The sequence below is a fragment of the Nanorana parkeri genome, unplaced genomic scaffold, assembly GCF_000935625.1.
Source record: "Nanorana parkeri isolate BGI_ZX_2015 unplaced genomic scaffold, ASM93562v1 scaffold152, whole genome shotgun sequence".
NCBI classification, from domain to species: domain Eukaryota; kingdom Metazoa; phylum Chordata; class Amphibia; order Anura; family Dicroglossidae; genus Nanorana; species Nanorana parkeri.
Window position 1 is genome coordinate 152,957 of NW_017306420.1, and position 26,807 is coordinate 179,763.

General features: G+C 40.0%; 1 protein-coding gene across 1 annotated transcript in view; it reads left to right on the plus strand.

Annotated features, from left to right (window-relative positions):
* KSR2 (kinase suppressor of ras 2) overlaps positions 1–26,807 on the plus strand; it is a 340,057-nt gene that overhangs the window by 98,546 nt on the left and 214,704 nt on the right. Inside the window, exon 4 of the mRNA XM_018554273.1 lies at positions 24,192–24,699. Coding sequence (XP_018409775.1) covers positions 24,192–24,699 — 508 coding nt within the window. The remainder of the gene's footprint in view (positions 1–24,191; positions 24,700–26,807) is intronic.

Below are 26,807 nucleotides of genomic sequence, written 5' to 3' on the forward strand. Positions count from 1 at the left end.
GTTTTAAAAAAAGTGTTGATGTTCTAATACAATTATTTACATCAAACTGATCTTTTTTTATTCTGAATTTTTTTCTTTTAACTCACACAAACAAATTTAAACTAAATTGTTACCTGAGCAGAATGTTATTGTAGAACTAAGGAAAATCACAAATTTCTCTGTCACTAGGAAGATTTGCCAGTGGGTTCATTCTCTTCCATCTCTTGTGCCATCTTATCTGACACAAAAGCTATTGTCCCTTGACACTGTTGTGTACCTTAGGAATTAACCATTCAAAGCAGCTTCAATGGGCAGAGGTTGGCTTTGGTTACATGTATCCTAAGATGTCCTTTATAGTGTGTCAGTAATGTTCAGTATTTCAGGAAGTTTTCCCATGCTGTAGTGTAGATTATGCCATTTGTTCCAGGAAGACCTCCCTAGTTAGCCTCCATGTTCCAATACTTAACAGGATGGCAGTAATAGGGGTCAACCGATATGCTTTTTTTCAGAACCGACACAGATACCGAATATGGGCCACCTTTTAGGCTGATAACTGATATCAAGTACCGATATTCTGTTTACATCCAGCTGTGGAATCTTGCATCGGCAGCTGAATGTAAACAGCAAGCAGTGGGCCTGATATCGGTTGGCCCCTACTAATGGCAGTGAGGGGAGCCTCCGCCCCCCTCCCCACGCCCCCCCAACCCCATTCATCTGCCGGCATTTAGATTCCGAGCCAATAGCAGGCTGGCTATTGCTCCCACCCACTGCCTGCTTTGAGCTGCAGGTAGTGGAATCTAGCCACAGGCAGATTAATGAGGGGGGGAGGGGTTTGGGGGTGACCGTGTGGACCATGGGGGCAGCATGGTGGATGGCTGCTGGCATTGGCTGCTGCCTCTGTTCCTACAAAGATTTTACGACCGACTCCTTCGATCAGCTGATTGAGGGATGCTGGGGCCGACATGGGTGCCTTTATAATCAGTAATATCGGTAAATTTAACTGAATAGGATAATTTAAACATTTATAAATATCGACCCCCAATTATCGGTATATCCAATAATCAGTCGACCCCAAGTCAGTACCACTCAAAATTAGGAGTCAACTGTCCAGTCTCCATGATGCCTTTAACAATTGAGTCTGAACATTTAGCATGCTAATGATATTAAACTGTTTATACTGTCTTTTGTTTGTCCTCTCTAATCTTCTGTGCTGTCATTCTTTCACTGCCATATGCAGTAACTCTATCTTATCTATTTGATCTGCTTGCTCAAATCTGTGGATTATCTATTTTTTTAGCCACTTCTTGGAGCCTCTCTAATGGTGACAGTCAACAACATTTTTAATTAAAGGACCTATATTATGTGTTTAAAAATTAAAATTAAACACCTTTGGAGTGATCATAGACACCAGCATATCTGATGTGTGGTGTGTGAATCTGTAAATCATGTAAATTCCCTAGGAAGTTCATTTCAGGTACCTGACAAGCACCTAGAATATGGGAATGAGATCTGGTTGACTGCCATGAGTTATTCTAATTTGTGTATTATCACTGTACTTTTATACTGCATGTTAAATTGTTATGTAAGAAATAGTTACAGAATTAGTCAGGATTTTTTTTTGAAGTGAACAGCTTTAAAGAGACCATTAAGGGTAAAGTGACAAGTTGTTAGTGATGGGCCGAATAGGCCTGAGTTTGGTTCGTATTCAAACATTCGAACATCCGGAAAGTTCGAATTCGAACTCAAACTCAATGCAAGTCAATGGGGGTAGAACTTCCAGAAATGATTGTCCCCATAAAGAGGGCTTATATGCAAGTTATTGGTCCTAAAAAAGGCATGGGGGTCCGGGTACTGCACTAAGGGACAGGAATCAATGAAAAAAAAAAAACATTTTTAAAGGAGCAGTGATTTTTACATCACTTAAAGGGTAAGAATAACAATTAAAAATTCCTCCAAATATCATGCCTGGGGGGTCCCCATAAACTGCCTGTGAAGTGGCGGATCTGTACGATGTATAGAACGCTGCTATAGAACGCTGCTATAGAACGCTGCTATAGAACTCTGCTATAGAACTCTGCTATAGAACTCTGCTATAGATTCTCTTTCTTTTCACTCCTGCAACACACTACGTAGGGCTGTGGTACAAGCAGCCTTATATAGTGTGCTGCTGGGACTTAGCTATGAGCCATGATTGGGCAAAGTCATCATGACTTTGCTCAATCATGGCTCTAACAGAGTACTGAGCCCTGATTGGGCAAAGTCTTGCACCTGACCTGTGGTCAGATGCAAACCTTTACCCAATTAGAGCTTCAGAAGGCGCATTGCCTTGTGGGATGTTGCACGGTCGAACACACTGCGAACATCCCGCAAAGATTGTGCGTTCGGCGAACGCTTGAACTAGCAATGTTCAAGACGAACTCATGTTCAACTCGAACATACAGTTATATTTAAAACCTTGCCCCCGACCCACTGATACTTACCCTCACAGGACTCCCCGACACCCTTCTTCTGTCACAGCTACTGCAAATTACCATGTGTTGGCTGGGATTGGAGCTTACAGGAAGCAAAAACATCACCCCCTCTATGTGTTCAGCGCTTACAATTGGGCACTAAGTCTAAGCACTGCATCATTTGTGGAGGTCACATCCTTACCCCAATTTAAGAATTTTGTGAAGGCTGTGATGAAAGAATGGTGAGGAATTTCTGTAAAAGGTGAGTATCCCTGGATAGGGGGGTGGGTTGTTAAAAGACTCTTTTGTTAAGTGAAAAGTCACTTTTTCCTGATCCTTAATGGGCAAGGTGACAGGGTCTCTTTAATGGAAGTTAGAAACAGTGTGCTTTCATAAAATGTAGTTTGTATTTGCAAAAATAATTGCTGCCTTTTCTGTTTGTAGTAAGTTTATATTATATGGTTGTTTTAGATATCAGTAGCACTTACTTTTATTTACTGAAACTGGCCTGTTATGTTTGCTAAATTGATATTTTTAGGTTTCTGGGTTTAAGGTTAATCATGTAGGTTTAACTGGTTTAAAATGTGTCTCTTCTTAAAATTATTTCCTTTACATATTGCTGTCATTCCAGTGTATATTTCTCATCTTTGTTAATTTAGTGTACAGATTAAGCCTTCTTTGACATGTGAGCATAAATATTAATATTCAGGTTCAGGATTATTAATATTGAATGTGTACTCTACCTCAGAATAAAAGGAATTCCAATTCCCTTGATTGATGCTCTAAGTACTTACTTTTATTTATAAAGAAAACTATGCCTAACAATGTGGCCCTTTCATAAGATGATTAATTCTTTGAATTTCAGCAGCTGTATCAGTTTCTTCCTCACAAAACCTATGGCTGTGCTTTACAATAACTGTCCCATCATTATTTTTGTGGATTATTTTGTGTTTTCTAAGAACAAAATAGCCAAACAGCAAAACTGCATTATAGTCTCTCTAAAAAAACTACAACTCTATATTTGAAAAGGAAAAAATACTTTTGTTCGCATACGCTAGCCAAGTGTGCTTTTTTCCCCTGTTTTGTGGCACCACATCACAGTTGTATATCCAAGGGTAGTGTATGAACACTTCCATGCCACTCCATGTTACCTGAGGTTTACTTATCAAAGTTACAATTTTTTTTGCATTTTGCAGATGTTTCTGTTCTCCTATCAGCTACTAAAAGAGCATTCAAGGCAAACAGATACTAGGTTTTAATTGTCTGAGAAAGAACTTTGTGGGGATTGGCATATAGTGAATTTGTCTTTAGTTTTATGGCGGGGATTTGATTTGCTGTTTTACTTTTTTTACTATTTTAGTGATTTCATGTTATGCACTTGTATACTTAATATCCAGGTAGAGAAATATTCACCAACGAAAACCTGGTCATACACAATGTGGTTATTTAACTGTCCAGTTTTTGTGGGAAAATCATGTCCCTGCAACACAAAGCCCAATACATCAACTTGTAACTGGCAGCCACATATGTTATATTAGCATAGAGTTGTACATTATAGTTGTCTATATGCAAAGAAAAACCTTTGTTCAGTACAAAATCCATTTACAGTGTGGACAAAATTATCTGATCCCCTGCAGATTTTTTACATTTGCCCCCTTACAAAGAAACAAAAGCTCTATAATTTGTTATCATAGGTGTATTTTAAATGATAGAGACAGAATATCAACCAAAAATCCAGAAAAAACACATGATACAAATGTTAGAAATTGAGTTGCAGTTCAGTGAGTAAAATAAGTATTTAATCCCCTACCAACCAACAATAATTCTGGCTCCTCCCACAGACTTACTATGTGGTACACAGATTAGTCCTGTCAATTTAAGAAGGTGCTCCTAATGACAACTCGTTATGTATATAAAAGACACCTGTCCACAGAATCTCTTTCTTTCATTCAAACCTCACCACCATGGACAAGACCAAAGAGCTGTCAAAGGATGTTAGGGACAAGATTGTAGACCTGCACAAGGCTGGAATGGGCTACAAGACTATCAGCAAGAAGCTTGGTGAGAAGGAAACAACTGTTGGAGCAATTATTTGCAAATGGAAGGAATACAAAATAACCATCAATCGCTCCATGCAAGATTTCACCTCATGGGGTAAGGAGGATCATGAGAAAAGTGAGGGATCAGTCCAGAACTACACGGGAGGAACTTGTGAATGATCTCAAGGCAGTTGGGACCACAGTCACCAAACAAACCGTTGGTATAACAATACACTGCCATGGATTGAGATCCTGCAGTGCCCGCACGGTCCCCCTCCTCAATAAGGCACATGTACAGGCCCGTCTGAAGTTTGAGCTCTTTGGCATTAACTCGACTTGCCGTGTTTGGAGAAAGAAAAGTACTGACTATGACCCTAAGAACACCATCCCTACAGTCAAGCACGGAAGTGGAAACATTATGTTTTGGGGCTGTTTCTTTGCTAAAGGTACAGGCCGACTTTGCCGCATTGAGGGGCTAATAAACGGGGGCCATGTATTGTAAAATCTTGGATGACAACCTCCTTCCCTCAGCCAGAACACTGAAGATGGGTCGTGGATGGGTCTCTCAGCATGACCCAAAACATACCGCCAAGGCAACAAAGCCTTTTCAGAGTGGGCTAGTGTAATGAGCGGTGTGCCTCAGGGTTCTGTGCTGGGTTCCATATTGTTCAACTTATTTATTAATGACATCGGGGAGGGTGTTAACAGCGATATTTCCGTGTTTGCGGATGACACCAAAATAGGGAGGGTAATAGACACCTAGACATTATAACATTACAGGAGGACCTGGATAAAATAGGGGAGTGGGCATTAATGTGGCAGATGAGGTTTAATGTCGATAAATGCAAAGTAATGCACTTTGGAATTAAAAATAAACAAATGGGTTATACAATTATGGGTATGCCGCTAGGGAAGTCAGAAATGGAGAAGGATTTGGGGGTCATTGTAGACCACAAACTGAAAGGTAGCTTGCAGTGCCAAGCTGCTGTAAACAAAGCTAGCAGGGTTTTGTCCTGTATTAAAAAGGGGATGTATTGCAGGGACAAGTCTATAATTTTGCCACTTTATAGATCATTGGTTCGACCTCATCTGGAGTACGCGGTCCAGTTCTGGTCACCAGTACTAAGAAAAGATGTCCTTGAGTTGGAAAAAGTCCAGCGGAGGGCAACCAAACTAATTAGGGGTATGGAGGACCAGAGCTACGAGACAAGGCTACTAAATTTAAACATGTTCACATTGGAGGTGAGGAGATTAAGGGGAGATATGATCTCCATGTACAAAATGTTCAATGGTGGTAGCAACATTAGCGATAAACTGTTTAAAATTAACTCCATTACAAAAACTAGAGGCCACCACCTAAAATTGGTGGAAAAAAAATTCCAGCACAAGGGGCGAAGGGGGTTCTTCACAGTAAGATCAGTTAGGGTCTGGAACTCACTGCCACAGGCGGTGATTTCAGCAAATAATGTGGAATTGTTCAAGAAACTTTTGGACGATTTCTTAAGGGACCGTAATATACAGGGGTACAGGTACTCCTAGAATGTGATCCTAATAGGTTGGACTTGATGGACTAATGTCTTTATTCAACTTCAAATACTATGTAAAAGCAGTGGCTCAAGTAGAAGCACATTAAGGTCATGGAGTCCAGACCATAATCGTATAGAAAATGTATGGAGGGAGCTGAAACTTCAAGTTGCCAAGCGACAGGAAACCTTAAGGATTTAGAGAAGATCTGTAAAGAAGAGTGGACCAAAATCCCTCCTGGTAACCAACTACAAGAAACGTCTTACCTCTGTGCATGTCAACAAGGGTTTCTCCACCAAGTACTAAGTCATGTTTTGCTTGGGGATGAAATACTTATTTTACTCACTGAACTGCAACTCAATTTCTAACATTTGTATCATGTGTTTTATCTGCATTTTTGGTTGATATCCTGTCTCTATCATTTAAAATACACCTATGATAAAAATTATAGACCTTTAATTTCTTTGTAAGAGCTCGACTGAGCCGCGCTGAAAGCCAAAGCTGGCCGAATGGACGGCCATTGGCCGGGCCGACAGCCTGCTTCAGACAGCTGGCCGGAGCCAGGCGTCATCTCACGGATGGCTCCGGCCACTTGCACAGAGATCAGCGTCCCTGGTTACCAGGGACGCTGTCATTACACACTGAGGACCCGGCCAGGCCACTATGATATCACAGCGGCCTCTCCGTGTTCTCAGTGTGTAATAACAGATGTCGTTTCTGGTTACCTGGTAACCAGGAATGCCATCTGCCATTTCTCCCCCGGACGCTCTGGGAGTCTAATAGACCGGGAGAGAAACACGTTCTCACAGAAAGGTTTACTCTGCTCGAGCAGAGTAAACCTTTCCCTGCTCGATTTTCTCTTTTTTTTTTCTGCCGTCAGAAGAAAAAAAAAAAGAAATCCCCATAGGAAAGCATAGCTAGATTCCTATCGGCTATTTCAATTTGCAATAGCCAATAGCAAACTCGCTATTGCACCCGCCCACTGCTGCTGTCAATCATCAGAGGGGGACCTGCAGTTCTCCATCAGGCTCCCGTCTGGTGATTGACAGCAGCAGAGGGTGGGTGCAATAGCTAGTTTGCTATTGGCTATTGCAAAGTGAAATAGCCAATAGGAATCTAGCTATGCTTTCCTATGGGGATTTCGGTCGTTCACTCGGCTGCCTACAGCAGCTTAGTGAATAGACCCCTGTATGTATTTGTGTGATATTGGGCAGTGTATGTGCTAGGCATGATCATAACACAATCTCAGTAAGGTGGACAACGAATTGATGAGCTGGGTTTGAAATTTTAATCTGGCTCTTCAACATTTTCTGTTGTGAGCACAAATGTATACCCAGTTCACAGCCTACATGGTTGACTTCACCTTTTGTTCCACTGGCATTGAAGCCACAGAGTTGCCCTTTAATTCTAGGAGGCTCTGAGCCACCTCCTTGAGTACGTCTCGATCGGCTTGCTGAGCCTGCAACATCTGCCGCTGAGCTGTAGTGGCCTGCTGCTGGGCCACTGCAAACTGGCTATTTGTCTCTTGTTGGGCTGCAGTGGCTCGAAGCAAAGCCCTTATCACATCCTCCATCATGCAAGTTGCTCAGGGAAATGCCCGCATTCTCCACCATATGTGGGGGTATAGCTCGAATGGAATTTATATATATATATATATATGTGTGTATGTATGTGTGTGTATATATATCTATATATATATATGTATATATATAGATATATAGATATATATGTTCTATTTTTATTGGCACAATGTCCCAGTGCATAAAATCCTGCGCTTATACGGGCTGGGTATGTTTCATGGTTGTGTTCTTGAAATAAAAGAGACAAAGATCTCACCATTTTCTTAATCATTGCCTCCTCACATCTGAAAAACCGATGAAGTTTGAAAGATGTGAACTGTTTTACCTGCAAGTACGTTCCTCCCCAATTCCTGACTGATAACACTTCATTAGGCAACAGCCAAATTATTTAATGCGATTGAGATTAGATTTTTTTTATCCACTTAAGTAGCTTTTCAGAAATTCTATTCTAGCAAGAACTAATGACATGTGGTTGAAAATAATAAGAGACTGGAATTAAAATAAAAGACAGGTGTAAATTATAATGGGACTGAACTACTTTAAATTCAGTTCATGATCAGAAAAAAAAATGATTTTGATGGCTGTGTAAATACAGCCAGCGCTCCATGCTGACCTTTTACACCTGGAGAAAAATAAATGTATGCGGTGGTTTCTGGGTCACTGACTCAGCAAGAGTTTGGAAGAAAAAAGGATATCATCCGATGCGTGACAGGTAGATCCTGTCAAGAAAACCATTTTGAATGACTTATCAAGATCAAAAGGTGCTAGGTGTGAATACCTGTCAGTTGAGTTGTCAGTCAGGGTGACCACTGCTGCACAACCTGCATGTTCTTCATCTTGGAATACTGGAAATTTTCTAGAAATGGGGATGCTTGTGAGGTGGACCCTTCTTTTCTGTTCTAATAAACCTTACAGTAAAACAAATAATACATATACTTGACATTGTGTCTGATTGTGCCATAGAGCATACTTATTTTAAGGGTAAAATAAAAGCCCTGAACAATATTTTGTAAGCTAAACGAAGGGCCTTTGCATCAGAGCATTATAATGCACAAACATGTTTTTTTTTGTGTTTTTGGCTCAGCTAGTACACTGCCTGGCCAAAAGAAAGTCCCACACTCTAACATATCGTTGGACGGGATCGTTTAATAAGCTTGTGCAATGTCACAGCAATTATTTTCATCCAGAGTTGCAGATCTTGTAGTGATGATGGGAGAGTTGGACCACTGTGTAAGGTATTCTCCAGTACATCTCGAAGATTCTCAATGGGGTTAAGGTCTGGATTCTATGATGGCCAATCCATGTGTGAAAATGATGTCTCATGCTCCCTGTACCACTCTTCCATGATTTTAGCTACATCAATTCCCGGCATTGTCCACTTGGCATATATATGCCTGTGCCATCAGGGAAGAAATAATCCATTGATGGAAAAACCTGGCCATTCAGTATATTCAGGCAGGCAGCTGACCTAATTTTTTGGGGACATAATGTTGTTGAACCTAGAGCTGACCTACTGAAGCAACCCCAGATCAAAACACTGCCCCAAATCCAGGTGGTGACAGCTTTTTGGCCAGGCAGTGTATATCTAAAGCCAAAAGGTTTTCTTTAGTTTTAATGTAGTAGTTTAGATGTAGTTGTTTGGAAATTATAGTTTTATATAGGGTAGAGAAGGGTTAAAACCCCTGTCATTTTTGTCATTCAAGAGACACAAACCGGAAGTGAGAGGAAATCCGTCCAAGTTTGTAAGGGAAATCCACTCTTAGTTGTCATGGAAAGAAGTGGCCCCATTGGAAGATTTCCCCTCTATTCCCGTTCCAGTGGCAGTTCAAAATCACCAAGACAAAGAGAGATACTGAATTTCCCCAGTGCTGACAGCAGTAAAACCATTGAGATAGGTTCTAAGCTTTCCCTACTCTATCCAAAACTAAAAAGAAAAAAATGTTTTTCAATACACTGTAATATAAACTGTCAGAAATCACATTAGACCCACAGTATATTTTGGGTATGCAGAAAAGTAACATAAAGGGACAATAGTATAGATAAAGTTTGATAAATGTGCAATGGACAAAGCTACATTTTTCATTGATCCCAAAGATGGCGATGCTTTTAAAAGTAAATACACATATACATGCATCCCTGCATACTGAATAGGCATGGCTTACATCTTTGGTGTATAGTGCCAGCATTTTTATAATCAACCAAAATATATTTTAGTTTTTTGTACAAAAAAAAAGAAAATCTGATTTCTTTATTCACTGTTTCTTCAGTTATACAATCCCTGAAAAGCCTCATGCTCCTGTATAATTGAACACATCTAGTAGTTTTGGAATCAGGAGCAGCCGGGTGCTAAAACAAATACGCACATTTCTGTTCTAGCCAAGTTGCACTGATCCCAGGATTTGCATTGCCTTTTAAAGTGGATAAAATGTCTCAAAACAATTCCTCTATGTCTCCCTTTTGTGTTCTCAGAGGTAGGTAGCACTACTACAATGTATGGCACTAAAAGAAAGACTGATCCTGTTGGATTTTGATTGCTTAAATGACAGTTGATTTTAAATTCAAGGCTATTGTTTTAAAAAGTAAAGTAATCTGAAACGGTTTGGGGATTTTGTTCTGTCCAATTTATCCTCACAGGCTCACATCTCTTCCGCTAAATGAAACTATATTCACCAGCATTTAATCTTTACACACCATTTCACAAGAAACTACAAACAGGGTTTTGTGCTATCTGATTTTTTTTTTCCTGAATGTCTTAATTCCAGGAAAATGTAGCTTTTTATTATGTTTTTTTCCTCTAGTCTACGTACTACTAGATATAGCCGTTTATTTTCTAAAGGCAAATAGGCTGTTCACTGTCACTGTTCACTTGCAGAGAAGGTTTTCCTCTGCAAATTTAGTTAAGTTTCATTTTGCAAAGAATATCCAATCTTGTGCAAGAAAAAACAAAACAATAAAAAAGTACTTTTGCTTGCACATAATTGAGTGATGGAAACCATTAGAGCTTCAGCTTATTCACTAAACTAAGGGCAAACTTCCTTTGCAAAGTGACAATTTCCTTGCAAAGTGAACAACCTATTTGCCTTTAGTAAATCAACCCTGTAGACTCCAAACGTGCCCATTCATTTTCCTTTAGTCACTATTGTCCCATTTGCATTTCCTCTTGCCAAGATGCCAGCTCCTGGTTTAGGACATAAGACTGAATATACAGTGACAGATAGTGTAAGCCAGTAAATCAATGCTGAGAGCTTTCAGTACCATGTCAATTATGAATATAACTTTCCACCTTAGTTCGGTTGACTCATGACTGAATTATTGGTGGTAGTTCACCTTGACCTTGATGATTGCTTATCATAACAAAATGGTTCCTCTAAGAGGATCATAAAAACTATATCAATGCATAACAATATTTAACATCAAATAAAGTGAAAATATAAACACAGATAGGATAGTATTAATGGATGATAGAGGCTGAGGCTTGGTATCAAAAATGTAGCAGAACCCTAAAAATAACTGATCATGACTTTCTTTGCAATCACATCCATAGTAGTAGAAACTTTAACCCAGAAGTGCTATTGCAGATTTAGTTTAGTAGACAATAAAGCCCAATTGAACTTTCAATATTTATTACTGTAATGCAGGCAGGATACATGCTGTATAAAGTAATAAATATTGGTCTCTTTTGCTGTTTTTACACTGCACTAAGTGCTGCAGTAAGGTTCAAAATACCTTGGCTCTCTTGCACAAAGCAGCAGTTCTACTTCTCAGTTGCCTGAAGCACCCCCTGAACACTGCTCAAATCTCCAAAACATGACCATTGTTGCACCCCTTTCACTTATAACATATGTACAATGTTTTAATATGGCTTATAAATTATTAATTAGAAATAAAAATGATGACCATTATATTTGGTTGTCTATGTATATACATTCCCTCCATGCCCTGCTTCTCCATTGACAATGAATTGTATTTATATAAGGAGCATCCCCATACAGTCATAGTGCATTTCCAGTTAGTTTATGTTTCTTCTCTGAGTGAACAAGCATCCCCTTTAACTTAGCCAAACTATCAGTGAAATGCCTGTCTTTACCACCCCAAGCATTGCAGTGCAGTGTGTGATATCACAGAACCCAGGAGACTTGACCATGCAGGCAAATAAGGAAAACACTTCAGATAGTGGTGGGCAGGCAATTGACAAAGATCAGTGGCCCTAAGCAGTGGGCAGCACAGTGAGTGTGGCCTGGGAAAACAACAGGGGACATTATCGTGTGCCATTTAAAAAGGCAAAAATAAGCTAATGAAGGACTACAGCTGTAGTCAGAACTGGCTAGGTCATCAACAGGCGAGCAGAGCAGTACCAGGGGTCAAAAAGAAGCAAAGTCAGGAACAAGCTGGGGTCAGTAACATGTAGGCAATGTGGTACAAGATGGTAGGCAGTAGCAGTGGTCCATGAACAAGCCACGGTCACAGGAACACAAAGTAGTGAAAGGAAGGTCAAACAAGTCGGGTCAGTAACATATGAACAATCAGAACACAGGATCTCTGGAGTACAGGAAGGTGTTTGATCACTCAGCACCAGAGGCCAAAACGTCATGGCCTAAATAGCCTGTAGGGCACCAGATTTCAAACTATGTGGTTATGCAAGTACGTGCACACATGGTAAAAAGCTCCTATGACCATGCACGTGCCTGCCAAGAGGTGCACAGCCATGCACGACCCTATGAGCCAAGTTAGGCACATGCGCAGATGCCTGCAGTGAAACCCTAGCTCTGGCTTCTTAACAGGCGATGGTGGGGGATTTAGCTGGGTAGCAGTCTGCCAGACTGGGGTGGCAGTGTGAATCCACTTTCTTTGGTTCTAATTACTATCATAACTTCAATCATGTGAAACCTGCTTCTTGTATAAAAGACATAAATCCTGTCCAACGCTGAGCTCACAACACTCACTCCAATTCTACTTCTTATAAATATCATGTAAAAGGTCTGTAAACATTTCTACCATTTAAGCTACACGTGTGCCTACATAATTAATGTATTTCATTTTAAGCCTGTAACTAAAATTACTATAGGACAGCCTGTGTTATATATGAGTCTGGTCTTCCAGCCAAAGTATGTTCATGGATCAGGTTTTTAAATTCCACAGTAAGGGTGGATGCTAACCTCCGCAGCCAAACTATGAAATGAATGCCTTAGATCATATTGACATTGCCATTATTCATATTGAGGTTGCTTAGTTTCAGGAGGTGTTAAGACTCATTTGTAATAACCACATAAGCAATACTCTTTTCTTGCAAGTCATTTGCGTGTTCCCCTTTCTTTTGATCCATTTGCTATAATGTCATTTCTGATGAAGGTCACCTGCTTCTGCTACTTCATTTAATTTTGATTACTAATGGTCTTTTGTTGCACTGTTCTATAAAAAAAATGTAATAGCTATTGAATCTATCATTAATGCATTCTCCAATGTGCAGGAACAGTCAACGGTAACATTCATGCTACAAAAAGTTTAATATATGAAGGCATACACAAAAGGCTTAGACAATAAGTATTCTTCACATTAGACTGTGTTTGCTTTGTTTGATTGTAGTTGTGGTGTAAAAACTTTACACAAAAGAGCCGACCGCATCACAAAAGAAAGAAAACTGCAAAATCTTGGAATATATACAAAGAGATAACAGCACGTGATTCTAATTTTATATTGATTCTGCATATGTCAATGGGAAGGACACAACTAAAATACAGGGTCTTAATTTGGGAACCACATTAAAAAAAGAACACAGGCATTTAAGAGAGGGTGACATAGAGTGGAAGATTACAACAAATACTGCATATAGGTATGTTCAGTTTGGAGAAAATACATCTTTTAGGTGATCATGCTGTTTTATCTGGCAGGGCAGGAGACTTAATTTTTTTTCTTCTGCAGATCAGTAACACTGACATGTTTCCTCCCTACCCACATCCTAGGACTAGACAGTGATAGCTGAAGCAGCATACTGATGAGCTTATATCTGTGTTACTTTGATCTCTCCTCCTAGTATCATGTTTAACATTTAGGGCCTGTGTGGACAGGATTTGTTGGCTTCAAACAGGTTTTGCATTTCCATATAAGACATCACTGTATTACAGTTTGCTTGGTTCATGTTGACTTGGGAATGGCATCAGGACCAGTGCTGCTGGGCTGCCTGGAGGACAGCACTATGCTACATCATGGTTGGCATCTGGTGGCCCTGAGAATGATTCCACTGCAAGTTGTGAGGTTTCCAAAAATTATGATATCCACTAAAGTTTAAGACATTTCAGGTTTGAGATTGTAATACCTTTAAAAATGAACATAGAACACTAGCTACCAATTCACACAAACCGCTTAGTATACACTTATTGGGATTTTTATACCAAAAACATTTAGCAGAATACATTTTGGCCTAACTTTAGGACGAAATGTGATTTTATTTGATATTTTGTATAACAAAAAGTAGAAAATTTCATTTCCCCCCACAATTTTTGGTCTTTTTTAATTTAAATCTAATTTAAATCTTTTTTAATTTGGAGGTCTCAGGTGGGCTGTGCGGGGTCAAAAATGGGCTGTGGGGGTCTCAGGTGGACTGTGCAGAGTTTTAGGTGGGCTGGGGGTTCTCAGGTAGCCTGTGGGGTCTCAGGTGGGCTGTAGGGATCTCAGGTGGACTGTGCAGAGTTTCAGGTGGGCTCGGGTGTCAGGTAGCCTGTGGGCTGTGCGGAGTCTCAGGTAGGCTGTGGGGGTCTCAGGTGGCCTGGTGGGGTCTCTGGGGGGCTGTGCGGAGTCTCAGGTGGGCGGTGGGGCTCTCAAGTGGCCTGGTGGGGTCTCAAGTTGGGCTCTGCCGATAAGTATTATTAATAATGTTTTCGTTCTATTTATTTTTCTACTTTTTATCAGTTTCTTTTTCTTTTCATTTATTATTTTTCCACTTAACTTTATTGCTATCGCACAGGGGATAACAAGCACCTGTGTGATAGCATTCAGAGGTGACAGGTTCGCTTTATGAGCCTGCCCTCCAGTATATACTCTGGACTTAGGAAGCCACTGGACTCTGGACATAGGAATGCCCTGCACTCTGGACATGGGAATGCACTGAACTCGGGACCTAGGAACACATTAGACTTTGGACTTAGAGCGCAATTGACCCTGTATATGGGAACACACTGGACTCTGGACTTAGGAATGCACTGGACTCTGGACTTAGGAACGCACTTGACTCTGGACTTAGGAACGCACTGGACTTAGGAGCGCACTGGACTCTGGACTTAGGAACGCAATTGACTCTGGACATAGGAACACACTGTATTCTGGACTTAGGAATGCACTGGACTCGGGACCTAGGAACACATTAGACTTTTGGACATAGGAACACACTGGACTCTGGACTTAGGAACACAATGGACTCGGACTTAGGAACGCAATGGACTCGAGATTTAGGAACGCACTAGACTTGGGACTTAGGAACGCACTGGACTGGGGACTTAGGAATGCACTGGACTCGGGACATAGGAAAGCACTGGACTCGGGACATAGGAAAGCACTGGACTCTGGACTTTGCAACACAGTGGACTTAGGACTAAAAACAGAAGTATACTCACAGATAATACAAGCCCTCCCCAGCCCCATGCTACCTGATTGCCCGCTCTGTCTCCCTGCAGCCATCTGATCCTGGTCACTGGAAGGACACCCTGCCTCCTGCAGAGCCCGCACTGAGGCATGTATTGATCATCCAGGGCCAGGCAGGCACATGTACGTCTGAAGGGATGCCAGGGATGTCCTATTTTTGCCATTATGTGCAAATATGCTGACTAAAATTGCACATTATGACAGACTTTCCCCTTAGTGTGCCCTCTTCTAGCGATGACAAATCCAGCTTCCAGCTCTGTCTCTTGCTATTCGGCAATCTTGCTATATGAGCTTGCTATCTTGCTATATGAGCTGGGATCTACATTGCATGACGCATGTGCCATAAAATGTACATAGACAAAGGACAATTGATAGAAGCGTGGGGTAAAAGCTTTTAGGCAAAAGAGACTTTGCATGTCTCTTCTGCCAAAAAACTGTAACTCCTAGCACTTCTGTAAAGCAGAACTTTATTTCCACTTTAACTATAAAAAGGAGGCAGATTCTAGAATCTCATTGTATTTAACCCTATATTTCTTATTTGCTTTTTTTTTTTAAACAATAGTTAGAAAAAAAGCATAAAATGAAGAATATAAATGGGTAATTAAAAATACCGCTATCCTAAAACTACATGATGTTGCATCATGTTTTTTTAAGTATATATCTAAATTTGTACATATTGTCAGGAGACATATGTCCGCAGTTAAAAATAGTTGGCTAGTAGTTCCAAAAATGTAGCTATCAAGTCTCTCCCCACCGTTAGTAATATTATGTACAGAGAACACATACAATAGCTTATGCACTTATGAATCTTACTGGAAATTGACCAATGCTTGAAACTCTTAATTAGTATTTATAAACTTTAGTCCTGTAAGTAGTGGAACCAACTATAAAGAGAGAGGGTGTTGGCCTGCAGCAGGAAAGATAGAATTCCCATTTTTCAATTTACTGTGTGGTGTGGTTTACCGCTGGGACATCTTTTTAGGTGTACAAAAAGCAAACTTGTTAGCAGTCCCATAAAAATCAGCAAGACCCTTTTGCCACATGTAGCCTGAAATGGTTTTATATAATAAAATAACTACGGTGGTTCAACAACAAACACTAATACCATTTTAAATTACATTTATATCATCAAGATTCAAGGAAAGCATATATATTTTAAAACTGTAATTCCAATATCTTGTCTTGATCCCTATTGCAGAAGGGTATCATATTTTTGGTTTGATGGTTTTTGGATTGCACATATTGTTTTGAGAAAACATGCCAACATATTGTCTTCTGCACGGCTTGAGGCTTTTCTTGTTCCCGTTCCTCACTCATATAATCTGTGTGATGGTGTCACTAAAGCATGGTCTCCATCAATACTAGTCCATCCCCCTGTGCATTTTACACTTTTGATGGTAAGAACGACTTCATGGTTTCTTTTTTAGTTTATATTCAAGTCATAAATGGCAGTTATGATTAACATGCCATAATCATTGCTGCACAGAAAAAAAAAGACTTTTTTACAATATGCAAATGTCAGTGCCATGAATACAACTGGGGGTTATGCATGAAGGTATTGCAGTGTGCACTAATGGGGTGCAAAGTGCAATAAAAAGCAACCATAAGAGAATTAACAATTTATCAGTTTGCTATAGGCTACTGCACTTTGCTTAGTCCTTGTCACCTGCAATTTTTTTTATAAATACTCCCCTTAGTGTAGTATATGCATGTGACATGCATAGCAGTTTTTATGTAAAGCTGAATTATAAACAGATATAAAAAATCACTTTGCTCCAGTTATGTATATATAGCAAAATGATTACATACATTTTTCAATGCAACCAGTACATGAATCTGTCCTTATATTGGTTCCCTGTAATTGTTTGCTCAAAGGGGCTCAGGCTACGAGAGAGATGACTGTAATCCAATCAAGCTATGATATATTATTGGGTGCTGTCATTCTTACACTGGGAACTTTATGATGGATGGATTGCGCACAATAATGATCTCATTAGTGTAGTGATACTTCTTCACTGTCCAGTTAGCAGACTGGGGGTAATACGAGGACTAGGCTGTATTGCTTAAAAGGGAGAACTGAAGCCCAACTTTTCTTTTGGCTTTCGTTCTGTTTGGGGTCACAGGAGTACATTTACTAATGTACTTCTGTGACCCAAACTCAGAATACTGTATAGCGGGCTTCTATAGCTCTTCAGTGTAGAGCTGCTCTGCTGCCGGTAAGGATCCCGACAAAATTGACCACCCTGCTGCCTGATTGACAGCTGGCTCTGCCTCTCTAGAGCCAGAGCCAGCTGTGCCCGCCCCTAATGAGCACTGGAGGAACAGAGATGGGAGGGGGAATCCCTGCAGGGAGCAGTGACTGACAGTCACCGCTCTCTGCAGGTAGAAGACTGTGAGCTGAGCGATCAGCACTTTGTGATCACTCACTTCTCGGTCTATGAAGCCAGCATGTGACAGCTGCAGTGTCACACACCGGCTCAAAGTTTTGGGAAGAGCACATTTTACTCTCCTAATACTTCTCCTGTAATTGCAGTAGAGAAAAGTAGGTTCACTAGCCTGTCATTCCCATCGGGCATGGATACCCAAGTCTTAAAAGTGGTTTAAGAGAATAACAAGCCATGTGACAGTTAAGATATTTCATTCATATATGTGTTATTCAACTATATATTTAGGTAAGATTACTGTATCAAGAAGTAACGATACAAAGAGCAAAAAAGAATCAGTACTGTACTGATTTAAAAAAACATTTTTTTTATAATTCATCTTGTCGTCGCCCTATTTAAAAAATTGGGAGAAAATCCTTTATTATGTAGAATGGAAAGGCATGACTTCAGTCTCCAGCACAAAGGGAAAGACAGAAAGATTAAGGAGATTGGTTCTTATTAACCAAAATAAAAAAAGGAAAAGAATATATTAAGTGTAAAAAAACAACTTTTCTCTTTTAAATCCCATGACTAGATTTGCATGTCTATTCCACTTCTGTATAATTAAGGAAGATGATCAAAAGCAGCAGAAAATGATATCTGTTCCACAGTCCAGCAGTTGGCCATTTCTAAAGGTTTCTGACTGCAATAAGGAGGATCTTGTCTGCAGGAGGCACTTCTAGTAATTAATCGTGGCTTCTTTTGATAACTGCAATTCCCAGAAGGGATGGAGAAGAGAATATCATATAGAAAGCTAAAGACGCTTCTGTTATCTTCTGTGGTGTCGCCCAGAAGATTGAATATGTCTGTTCTGCCCTCACGTCTCTGCTCTGGGATTACAAGCTAGGAACCACAAAAATTAAACTAGCATATTTCTTATGCTCGGTCTGGCCAGTGTAACATTTTATTTCATTATAACCACAGTGTAATGTCAAATTTGAAAAGAAAATTACACTTTTTTTTTTTTTTTAGCGAGTACCCATACTGTAATACCATTGTAATCTTGATTTAGAAAAAATGTTTAAACGTACAGTCCAGATAAAATGTAAATATATGTAAGCCCAATTACTAAAATCTCCAATCACCTTTAACATGTAAATGTAATTTTAAAAGTAATTTTCATTCCTTCTAAATCTGCAGCTTTCATTAAAATAATACCTAAAATATTACTATAAAAGTCCATGTTCAGACACTGGGTGCAGATGGCTGTATGTGGGTTTGCACCGCTACTTGTGTAAAACTGAGCGTGAGTCAAGCTGTACAACCTTTGACCCTGCCTAGTTGTGCTCAGGGTTGTATGCCCGTATGTATATGGGAGTTTACACCTACAGCCACTTACTATTTTGAAAGGCTGTACGCTGTACTACCACAGCGGAAGTATAGACGCAATGGACTCTTGACAGGCATCATATGTCCATCTGCATGAGGCCAAATACGCTCCTGTTCCATCGCCCATACCACTGGACTCTGCCGTCTTGAACAGAGGGCACAGAAGCAGCATCATTTGAATGTTCAACTCACATGACAAACCAGGACTTCTCTGTACGCATTGAACATCAACTGTCTTGATAGGTTCTGAAATTGCGATCACTATGTGCACGGCAGTTAAGTGAGCCTGCCATGCAAGCCTACCATGATGGCATATATATATATATACAGTATATATGCTTTTGTTCATTTCCTATAGTACATCTATTTTCACTCACTGAGGAGCAGATAGGTGGCAGGAAGTGTTTGCTGCTCTGCACTAGAGATATGCTACTAGCCCTGATTTGTCACAGGTACATACCACTGCATAATGTATGGGTCGCTATGTGCACCCACCTTAGGCTCAGTTTTTAAACTTTTTACATCACAGATGAAATAAATATCCAGAGAATTTTAATATAAAATGTTTGCATTATTGTTGACTCACGTACTACACATCCCTATTGTACGCTATCCAAATAGAATATATTGGTCGCAGTGAAAAGAGATTACCACCTTATAGATGCATATTATGACCTTGATTGTTCAATACCCCTTTGAGAATGATCAGGCAGTGTCAATGCATTCCCTGTAACCTACACAATGTAAAAATAACATATTCACAATAGAAAAACAATGTTCTTGTTCCATACATTTTAAATGGCAATTCTCTTCTTTTTTCTAAAATAACTTTTACAACTGGGAGACAGATGCGTGCTGTCATTTTCTCTGCATTGAAGTGTATCCAATTGTGGTTAAAATGCTCTGCACTTCCAAAGTGGCAATAAAGATTCCCTATGGAAAGGGCTCTGCCAAGGCAGACTATCCATAGGGCATAATGCAATATGTAACACTTAATAAATTCCTAGCCATAAAATCTTTATAGCCCATGCAGAGACATTAAATGAAAGCTTTGTAGGTAATACGTCTTATAAATATCTTATCAGAAGTGCAGGTATGTCATTAAGTTACCGTCTATGTAGCTGCCCCAACATACTGTATGCAGGACAGTCACAGACAGGAATGTGTTTCCCATAACGGCACTGGTGGGCCAGAGCCCAGGGCAGAAGGGTTAGAGGGGATAGCAACAAAACTCACATTATAAAAATCATGGTAACTTTCTTTTTTCTTCTTCTGAACATTGCTGGGCATTTGGGGTTACATTCACTAAGAGAAATGAAAAATGAGGGGGGGAAGGAGATGCTAAGAGGAAGCACATTCTTCTTCATAGTCCTGGAGACATAAAAGTATATCTGCTTTTTCTTACTAGGTGGTCTGTGGCTCTGCATAGAAAGCGGGCCTCTTGCTGCGTCAAAAAGAACATTCTATCATTGGGAATTACTAAAGTCATCAAATGACATTGGGCAGAGCTTGTACAAAAGAGTGTCATCATTGGGGTGTGCCTAGGGTAGCACTATATCCCAGTATGGTCTGGATCACAGACACATAGACAGGCAAGGGATGGGACTACACTGTTCTAAAATGTACAATGTTCCAATAAATTAGCTATTGTCCAAAAAAAGGACAATTGCTTAAAGTCTATCGCCAAGAAAAAACTCCCATTTCAATGGGGTTAACCCACCCCAACTGCAAGGGTAAATCGCTTGTAAATGTCTAAGGGATTCGTGTAAAGGAATTTTACTTACCCGATGCCCGCTCCCCCAGCAGTTGGCGCTCTTAGGCCTTGTTCACACCAAATGCAGAGCAGATCCGGTCAGGTTTCTGCACACGCAGTGCAGTGGGTTGTGCCGCGTTTTTGACGCGTTTTTGATGCGTTCTGGGCCATTTTTGGTTAAAAATAAATAAATATATTTTTGAAGTTTAACATGGGCTTTCAATGAGTTCAGGCACTTGCATGCGTTTTTGATGCGTTCCAGAGCAGGTAAAATAGGGCTTGCTGCAGTTTTTTCACCTGCTCTGGATCTGCAGGATGCGATGTGAACTGGAGCTCAAAATACCATAGGAATACATTGGACGCAGTTTTGATCCGGTCTGCACCTGCTCTGCTCTGAATCTGCTCCGCTCTTGGTGTGGACAAGCCCTTATTCTCTCCTTCCCTTTGCTCTGCTCCGGCTTGTGGACTGTCCCTCAGCACACAAAATAAAAGCACAAGGTGATAAGTCTTCTGCAAAATGCCTTTGGATAAGATTTGTAAAAAATCAATAGTTCATCCCTATTGTTTTCAAAGTAGCTATTACTAGTTTATCTTGTCTCAGGGTCCACTAATAGAGAATATTATCCTTTTCTTTTATGAGAATCACAATCCAAATACATATACCCTAGTCAAGACTAAAAACAGAGTACATAAAGTACATAAAGGGGAACATTGTTCCTCCATAGGGTATATTCTGTTCATCCAGTCATAGCTGTAGTTGCCTGATGTTCTGGGGACCCCACTTACTAAGCCATGAGCTATTCTCAAAACCACCCAGTGTAGTCTCTTTGCATCCAGAGCAAGATAATGCAGTCTCATCCAATAACATTACCAAAGGAAGTGCATCACATAAAACTCAGATTAAAAGGCATTTTAAACCAAGAACATACATGCATTATGTTGCAGTTTACCAGTGCTTAGATGTAATGTCTGTATTTCTTTTTTTTTTCTAGGCTTTTTCCCTTTATATTGACTTGGTGATACTGCCAACAACCAGCTTTGGGGCTGATTTATAGCATGGCCCCTGTGTATAGCTCAATGAACAACATTTGCAGCGCATTACTACCACTAGATGGAGACTGTGCTCCTTGGCTCTATCTAGTGGCAGTAATGCATTGCATATGTTGTTTGCTCAGCTATGTGCAGTAATTATAAATCAGCCACTTTCTGTCCTAGGGCGACACTTACCATACTCTATGGAGGAACGATGTTGTCACCCGGGGACAGGAAATGTGCTTGAGCTACACAACAACTGCCCCCTTTTCTCTTTGCTGTAACATAGGGGGAGGTGGTGTGTCATCCATACAGGGAGCTGAGAACAATGGTAACTAATAACAGAGGTGGAGGCAGAGAACGCTTATAGATATAAAACAGGTAAATCCAGTAATGTGGACTTTTTTTCTTTAGTACTGCTGAAATATCCCCAGGGCAGCATTAGCAGTTAGGTGACTGACTCAACATGCCACTTGGTATTGCTGTTGAAAATTGGCATGGCTGTGCATGTATTAGCATTACCTGAAACAAAATGATTCTGTTTTGCTGAGAGATTCTCTAATGGTATTTCTGGAAACAAACATTTTTTTAACATTGGAAATCATTAGGCAGTACCATCTGTAATCAACTACAAACTATAGATACACCCTGACTTCAAAAACACTTAGCTAATAGAGATATAGGGGTCAAATCTTCAGGTATCCTATATTAATTCATTAAAGGAATTCAAACATAAATCAAAAAAAGGAATATACAAAACATATTATTAGAATTGCCAGAGAATAGAGGGGTGTATGTATTTTAAATAAGTTTTCTACTGGAAATACTAATACAATTGTTTTGTATATTCCGTTTTTTTATATAGGTTTGGATTTCTTTGATTATTAAATATAGGCTACCCGAAGCTGTTACCCCTATATCTCTATTAGCTAAACACAGAACAAAGTCATAACCTTTTATCAGTTGACTGCTGATTAGTAATTTTAATGACATGTAGTTTTTGGAGGGCCTTTATACATGGATCAGGTTTATGTATCTGCAATAATAGTTAGATAAGGGCTGCTCTGTATGCAGAACTGCTACAAGAGTTTGTAATTGACCGCACCAATAAAAAAATATTCCTACTTTCTCCAGGAAATTCCCTTAATTCTGTGAGACCTAATAGAAGTAGATTGCTGGTGTTCAGAAAATCACTTAAGTCAAGGCATTTAAAGGCATTCTCTTTATAATAGATGGTTAAACTGAATATCGGATGCATAGTAAGCTTGCTGCAAGATGATGCTTTCTAGGTAAATTATTGTTGACGTTGCTGACATTCTCGTCTTTTGTGTGGAGAATAATCAGAATGGCTGTCTACACAATGATCCTGTCATAACTATTTGTGTACAAAGAATATCATACTACAGTGCCCCACTAGAACAAATCATGTAACAGGCAGGTATGGCTGAGGTCTGTCTTTCATTATCATCTGTTAATTATGTTGCTGCTATTCTTAGTTCAAGAGTGCCAAAAATAACTTATACCATACTATTGTCTGCTTCTTTAGGTGGTATATACCCTAGAGATCTAATTGAAGATACATTAGGGCTCTATAGTACCAGTAACAGGATAACTGTACTTTTAAAGAAGAATCTCTTTCAGTTTGCCTATGGATACCAAGGAACTTTTTTAAATATAACCACCTACTTTTGCCTTTTCTTTCCATGTGGTTTGAGAACAGGCCAGTGTAATACACTGTGCACTTTACATTCAGTTTATCTGCATCCTGCACTGTAACTGCAGGCAAGAAGAGAGAACCAGAAATCAGCTTTACATACAGCACCGGTTGGATTTAACATCTTGAATTATAGAAGCTATAATGTACATGATTTATAAGCTGCAATGCACTCCTGCAATAACTGGAGATCACAATCTGCTAGAAACTGCCAGCCCCTACAGTGTAGACAGCACCCATTTCTAGCACCCATTAGACTAGGACTGAGAAGCATGGGCAACCGAAAACCCTCTAGATAACATTCTGCTCTCTACAGATGGCTGTCTGAAACCACATATAATGCAGGTAGAACTTAGTTAAGTTATGCGGGAGCTGCCTTCTTCTAGGGATATGTGATCCCAGCTGACTGCATGAATACATTGCAGCATAGAAATGATGATGTATGGCTCCTGGCAGTACAGATTGGATATAAGACTACTTACCTGCAGAGTTACAGTGCAAGCTACAGACAAGCTGAATGTAAGTAGAGCAATGTTTACACTGGCCTTGACCTGTGATCACAGCTATGAGGGCATACGGAAAGAAAGGTCAGAGGTAAGAGATTACTTAGATATCCCTGGATATATTCAAATTTATAGGTTTTAAAAGGACAATTTTGCTTTAAATAGATACATTTTCAATTCTAATGCAAATATATTCCTGTTGTCTTTATATTTTTCTGTTTTACTTATAGGAAGCAGCCTGTCTAAGCAAGACTGGGCCATTCAGTGGCCAGCTACAGAGACGGGGAAAGAAAATAGTCCTGTCACCCAGCAAGAGACAGCCCAGTGGATTCGAACGCACCTTTCGCAGAGTCCCAAACTACAGTCCAAATGCATCCAGCACTACTGCCATTTGCCTGTAGCTTATGGATCTATGTACACTAATGTAGACAGGTTGACTGTTGAAGCATATTCAGGCTCTTGCCAGTCATCAGAGACTGGGCATCGTTCATTACCACCATCACCCCGCCAACGCCATACAGCACACACCAACCCACCACGGACACCTAACATAGTCACTACTATGACCCCTCCTGGCACCCCCCCTGTACGGCGGAGGAACAAGTTGAAACCACCTGGCACCCCTCCACCTTCATCACGGAAACTCATTCACCTTATACCAGGATTCACCTCGCTGCATCGAAGCAAGTCTCATGAGTTCCAAGTTGGACATCGTGTGGATGAGTCTCATACCCCCAAGTAAGTGAATATGAAGTGATGTAGATCTGTATTTTAAAGGGAAACCATGAAGCCTGTAATATTCCATGAACTCTAATGCTGAGGAAAGCCTTTTTTTGCAGTGCTCTTCACTTATCATGCAGTTCACAGAGTAAAAGGGTTTATAGGTAGTATTGTTCAGTATCAGTAAACTTATTTTTAAACTATTTAACACAGCATTATGTTTTGCAGAATTTTACATGAACTGTAAATATGCTTTGTTAAAGGAAAAGTATAGTGAGAAAATATGGAAGCTGCCAATGCTGCCTTTTTCATCTTTCGATAATGCCCAAGGCACTTGTTTGGAACAAGGATGCAGACCAGGATCTCTGTTTTTACTCTGTCCTTCTAAACTACATGCTTTTCATTGGACAGTGACTCAGAAAGTACTGACGTTATAGACAGCCAGGCAACCAGTATTCTTCTTAAAGCAAACAGCAGACACAAAAACTTTCATTTAAATATAATCAATGTAAATGAATAAACACAAAAGGATTTACATTCACTTTGTGTGCACCAAATACTTAAAAACCTAAATATTGCCTTGTGAAAGTAGCAGTGACATCATCACTGTGCTGTACATATTCTGTGCAGAGAGGCACCCAGCAGGCTCCACTCGCTACAGGCTGTTGACAACTGCCAGAGGGGGCGGGTTCAAAACCACTCACCCTGCAAAAGGGGAGAGAGCAGCAGAGGCTGGTATTTATTACAGGAAGTTTACATTAGAGTGTAAGCTCCTCGGTACAGAGACTGATGTGACTGGCTCAGTGTTCTCTGTATAGCACTGCGGTATATATCAAAGCTATATTAATGTATAATAATAACAGTGTGACTTGCTCAGTGTGGCAGCGGTGTGGGGTGGGGGGGGGGGGGCCTTGGGACCCAGCCTAAAGCCGTGTAAGAGGCCCCAAAATTTCTGATGGCTGCCCTGCCGGTGAGAATTGCATTGCAACATGTTGTACCACAATACAATTAAATGCATTGAAAAAAAAGTAGTTCAAAGCTTTCTGTTCACTGTAACATAGGTTACATTTGTGGACACAAACATTCGGGATGATAAGAAGGAAATACTGTTTTGGAAATGTGTTTCTTTTGATTTGATCAAAGCATCTCCTGCCATTGAGCCCATGCTGACTATTACCTTATTTGAAAACATTACTTCAATACATTGTAGATGAGACATTTGGTTGGCGTTATGTTTTAGCACAATTGTTGTATACTTTACATCTAATTCTGGACATCAAACAGACACAGGGATGGTGAAATCTCCAGCACACAAACAGTGAAGAATTTTAAACCTGATTGAAGACAAACCCTTCGGGTCTTTCTGTGTTTGTGTGTAATGAATGTATGTCATTTACAGTGTGTAGCCAGCTATAACCTACAGACACATATATATCCATTCAGAGATTCCTGGCCATGTGTGAGGAGGATGCAGAGATCCGGTATAAGTCCTGCACAGTCTCACACGAGCAGCAGATAACAATATTTCACTGGGTGGCTGTAAATGAACGTTGCATGCAAACTGGAGACCCAAATATCCCAGCAAACAGATTGGATTGTGAATCATGAATTAATTAAAGTAAAATTATAAGCGGAGATGGGTGCGGGAAGCAGGACCCCGTACTTTAGTCTAATGCAGAAACTGCTTCCTGGATCTTTCATTTTACATACTAATTCACTGCTGTTTTGGAGCAGATAAATTTTTTTTTTCTTCTCATTAACCCTTTGGAAGCCTACAAAGATGCCGAAATCCATCTTTGCACTTGTTCCTCTACACTAAGGGTACTATATTAGCTATCAAGCAATCCTCAAAAAACTACCACAAGGATAAATTAAAAAAAAAGCATATTTTGCGATTTTAATAATCCATACGGTTTCCAGCTGTATGATGAATGTGTGTATAAATCGCTCTCTCTCCCAGTCCCAGGGGTAGCCACTACACTCCATATCCATAAAAATCCAAAGTAGGTGTAGAGAGACTCATGGGTCTCACAGTGAAGTCAAGTCGAAGCATCAGTATTTTATATTCAAATTGGCAACACAGTTCAATCCATCTTTATGAAAACTGAATAAACACTCTGTGAGAC